The following is a 5,175-nucleotide window of genomic DNA, read 5'->3' as shown; positions in this document are numbered from 1 at the left end:
CTAGGGACTACTATAACTTTACTTACAAAATCATGGTAAAATAAGTGAAAAAAGTGAAATAAGTACTGTCAAATAACACAAATAACCGAACATGCATAAGACTTAGTATTAAACTTTCAACAAAGGTGAACAAGAGAACCAAGTGTCTGAGACTGAGAACAACTAAACATGTTGGATTATTGCATGAAGGTCACATAGATTTTAGTTGTATAATTGCTAAAATGATTTTTAAATTCACTTTAATTCTTTGTAATTTTTAAAAAATTAACTTTGCATTAATCTCTATTATTAAAGAAGCCAAGACTGTAAATAAATGCATGGCATTGATATTTGTAATAATATCAAAAGCTTTCTACATCTAGGTGTAATAGTCCCAAGGGAAATATTCCTACTGAGGCTCTGTTGATCTGGTTTCTTGTGGATTAGCTGGGTAGAGCTACTTACCCTGTCCCTGTACATTCCCTTGAACCATGACAGAGTGCCATGGGTGTGACTGATACTTAGAGGCAAAACAAGAAAAAAAAGATCAAGTAAAAAAGTCATAAAGTTAAAAAGAGTATTCATGTTTTCCCTTGGCATTTTTTAAGGTTCAGAATTTATGATGTCACATTCTATTAGAATAAAAACACAAAAATATGACATGATTGCGTCGGGAGGCAATTTTGAACCCGAAGATAGTTTTAAACGGAATGCAGCCCCCATCTTTATTGACTAAATTTGAGTATGGTCTGATTTAATGAATCCCCAATTCCTAAGGAAATGATTTTAACCAAATCGTGGGACATGTGTACTCAAATTTATGAGTTGGCTCTGGCAGGGAAGAATGATCTCTCCGAAAGAATAAAATCCTAGTGGTTATAATGGGTCAAAAAGAATTAGATTTTTTTATTTATATTTCAGAAATGTAATCAAGTGAATGAAATGGTTTCATATACATTTTTACAACCAACAGCAGTGACACACTGTTCATACATTAATTCTATAGTAAAATGTACATCCTTCTTTTTTTTTGCTAAGATTTGCCAAGTGTTCATGGACAAAAAAACCCTTTCATTGCAACTTGAACTAGTGAGTAACAAGGGTGAGCCACGTTCCTCTCAATAGCTTTACGGCATTAATAAAGCTATCGTCCAAATGTGCATTCGCATCGGCATGTGTAAGATGAAGTCTCGTAAATTCTCCAAAGTGTAAACGTCCAACTCGAAAACTTTACAAAATAGCATATTGGATTTTGTGACTGAATCTGCCCAAGGACATTAAAGTCCAGGATGGTTTATTTTAAGTGTACTTCTGTAGCGCTATTCCTTGCTGACTATTCTTCGATTCCCTCATCACAAAGAAATGCATTCATATGAAGTTAAGCAGCTGTAGACACAGAATGCTGATGACTGACATTTTCTCCAAATCTGAGTTATCTAAAGAAAACCCAGTTAGTGGTAATTCTACCAAATACTCGCAACATTCACATAAAATTTTAATTGATGTTCAAACAGTACAACTGTGCCATGAATCCAACCACATAGACTAAAAGCCTTAAGCCCACTAGGTTTAAGCAATTGTGTCTTTGTAGACTAAAACTCTGTAAAATAAAATCTGATAACTCCCTGGTGTTAGAGGTAGACAGTTTTCTTTCAAATCCTAGGTTTGGTCCTTTATTTTATTCAGCAGTGAAAGCCATGAATACAGAACGAATAACAGCTGTTACAATTCTCAACCATGACTTCTAACGTCAGAGAATTCAAAGTATGAACATAGTACACAGTAATGAAAAGTATCAAAAATTAGTTTACCTCAAAAAAGATAAATAAAACAGGTATATTCCACCAATACATAAACAGATGTTTGTGCTACAGTTTAAAATTTGCTGTATACAAAAGATCATAGTCCCCATCATCAGCTTATGATAGAAGCAAGAATACATGAGCCATTTAAATTGTCAGACATTATGCTTTATAAGGTATGCACAGAAGTTCAAGCAATAAATACATACATTAGTTCAAAGCCTTACAATAGCTACGCAAAGCAGATGCAGAAAAGCAGATTTGCTATTACTAGCAAGCAATGATATAAGAGTAAAAATTCATGAAATGCATTAAAGCAACATTTTTCTTAGAAAAAGTCTGGTCATTTATGGGTCCACCAACATTTTTACATAATATGCACAATTATCAAAATACAGACCAAGCATTTCAGAAAACTCCAAAAAACCTAAAATCTATTTTCAAAGCAATTGCAGTTTTGGAGGTTTTTCTGGTATAATGTGCAAGCAGCTATTTTTTAAAATTGTATTCATATAAAACCCATGCAAAACTCTACAGGTATATGCATTCTGTGGCTGAGACTTCCTTTCAAAAGTTTTGTAACTGAGGTATGCATACTTTAGCATTGTAGTCTTAGGCCACCCTCCCGATGGTACAACTCTCACAGTTACGTTCAGTCCATCAAAGCCTTTTGACATGCACCTGAAAGACCCATTTTCCCTTCAGAGAATCCTTACAGCAGGATCCTAGGTGACTGAAAACCATCCTTCACAATAACCAATCTTTCTTTTGATACCATATTGTACACTTCCAGTTCGTTGATCATGACCCAAAGACACACATAATGAAAAGTAGCAGTTACTGTGACGTTCTCACATTTCATGCAATCTGCCGTAATGGTTCTAATTTTTTTCTTTTTTTTTTTTCTTTTTTTTCTTTTTTTCTTTTTTTTTTTTTTCTTTTTTGCAGAGGTAGAAGCTTTCAGAAAGCCTTTTGGGTAAGTGGGAAAACCCTTTTGAAAGCCGTCATGTCCTTTTTATTTGGTGTAATAGATGACTGGGTATCTCGCTAACTCTATTTGCTGACTTCAGCAAAGAATCAATGATGAGCTTAGTTTGCAAGAACCGGTTCCATCAGATGGAACTGGCGTGTTAAGCTCTAGCAGCCACCTTCTGTCAAAACTGTTTGTAAAGCAATAACCATAATCAGGTTATGAGGTCCCTTGGTTGGGGGAAAAAGTATTATCAAGACTTGGCACAGCACATGAAAAGCAACACGTAAAGTTTCTAGTTTTTAAGCAAACATCTGACTATGCTATGTTCAACTACACCATAACGCATTATCATAGTTTTGGGGTTTGGAGCTGTCAAGGAAACCAGCATTCCAACAATTTGGCCTGTGCAAGTCTTTGAAGGGAGCGTGTTGTTAGTGTTCATATCCCGTATAAGCAGAGGCAGAATTATATGTAACTTTGGTTTGACTGAAAATAAATACCATGGACTACAATTGCTATAATCTTTACTTTCAGTGTAAAAACTCAGCTAGATCACTTTAAAATCAATAAGAAATTAATTTTTGGCTTTACTAGACCTTTTAAGTTTGGTTCCTACTTTTTGTTTTTTTGTTTTTTTAATTATAACTTAAGACTATAAAAAAATAGCACACAACGAAGATTAAGACCATACAAGACATCTTCTAACAACATGTATTCACCACTGAAAAGAACTGACTGAATGCAGGAAACGAAAACACAAAGTACTCTCTATATAACAATATGCAATCTGCATTTGCATCAAGTACATAATCGTTTTGGTCAGTGATCCACATTTGTTGCTTTCTAGCATATCATAACTTCCACTGCGGATTTTGTCCTCACCTCTGTCTTTAAATGAAAGCAAATCTTCATTGCATTGAGATGGACTTTTGGCCTCAGAAGATTACTCTGTGACTGAATTAACTTTTTTAGTTGTGGTTTTTGTCATATTTGTTTCTTTGTTTTAGGGCTAAATGAAAAGATCCCAGAGGTCATCAGAAAACAGCAGGTAGTTCATGGAAAAGGTTCCTTTGTACTAATTGAAGTTTACAGAAGGCTGACCAAAGCATGTGGCTGCTTCTGTCCTTGAGCTCTTGGCCATGGTTAGAGTTGGCTTTGGTTTGCAGCTGTAGCCTTTGACTGTGTTTGCAGGTAGACAAAGCTTTATCACAAGGAGGTAAAGAGTACAGTTGTAAGATCTATGCAGATATGCAAATGTTTCTATGGTGCTTGCACAGATAATGTTAGCTTAGGATTGCACTTTACATCTTAACACTAACAGCACAGACTGGAAGCCTAAGGTTTTAGATGGTTGCGACAGTCTAATTACTGTGTTTTGCAATAACTAACTTATGTCATTTACAGTTGGTGGCACCAACATAAAAAACTAATGTTCTGTTGTTTAAAATTCAGCTAGATACAAGCAGTGACACTAATTTCTGATACTACTCCTGTGCAAATTAAAAACAATAGCAACAAGTTGAACTTGACCAGCAATTGTTTCTAACATTACAACTACTGAATGCTGGAAAATTCACATTAATGAAACTAACACTATTTTTGGCAGTATATGAGGCGCATTTGCTTTCTACAGAACGTGTATCCTCATATTCAGTCATTTCATGAACCCTTAAGAGCCACATTTTTTAAATGGGCAAAGCCATTATAGAAAGAACAGTTCATTTTTTTTTTTTTTTTTTTTGTTCAAGAAAATCAGTTTTTGTCTTTTTTTCTAAAAAAAAAAAAAAAGAGAAGAAAACAAGCAATTTGCCTGTTGGTACTGAATCCCAAAGGGCTGGCTTAGTAAGTTCCTTTAGGGCTGTCTCCTTTATCCATGCTTAATAAATAGTCACAGTAAAAATTTCTCAAATATTCATGGTTGTGGAGTGGTTATGAAGGTCAGTGATATGTCCCTTCACACTGAGGTTCTACAAGTCAGTTCTTATTCCAGATCTTCAGATAAAGGCTCTTCTTCAATCTCTCGGTCGTCTTCTAACTCTGGACTGTGATTAGCTGTTGTCACTAAGGACATGGGGCAGTCTTCATCCTCTGCAATCACTGGCTCTTCCTTGACATGGATTGAATGTCTGAAAAACATGTAGATGCAACAGTGTTTTACTAAGCAACCCACAAACAAAAGCTGATCAACTTTGTAATGAGGAGGTTAACTGAAAGAAGGCAAAAACCCACAGCTCTGTGTGCTGTATCTGGCTGATCGCATGAGCTGGTTAGAGACTTGGTACTTTACAGTAGAACTGAAGGGACAGGGATTCAGAGTAATGTAAGCATGGACTCCCACATGCCGTGTGCTATTTAGGTAAAGCATCCGTTCCTCGGCATTCTTTCTGAATGAAATGTTTTGTTAGTATTTGTTGTCACACG

General features: G+C 35.5%; 1 protein-coding gene across 1 annotated transcript in view; it reads right to left on the bottom strand.

Moving 5' to 3' along the window:
• Positions 1–865: 865 nt before the first annotated feature.
• FOXP2 (forkhead box P2) overlaps positions 866–5,175 on the bottom strand; it is a 630,100-nt gene continuing 625,790 nt past the window's right edge. The window contains exon 20 of the mRNA XM_053609341.1: positions 866–4,880. Within this exon, the coding sequence (XP_053465316.1) occupies positions 4,736–4,880 (145 nt within the window). The 3' untranslated portion in view covers positions 866–4,735. The remainder of the gene's footprint in view (positions 4,881–5,175) is intronic.

Source organism: Nycticebus coucang, chromosome 11 (genome assembly GCF_027406575.1).
Source record: "Nycticebus coucang isolate mNycCou1 chromosome 11, mNycCou1.pri, whole genome shotgun sequence".
NCBI classification, from domain to species: Eukaryota; Metazoa; Chordata; class Mammalia; order Primates; family Lorisidae; genus Nycticebus; species Nycticebus coucang.
Note: the sequence above shows the minus strand (reverse complement) of the source record. Positions and strands in the feature narration are given on the sequence as shown.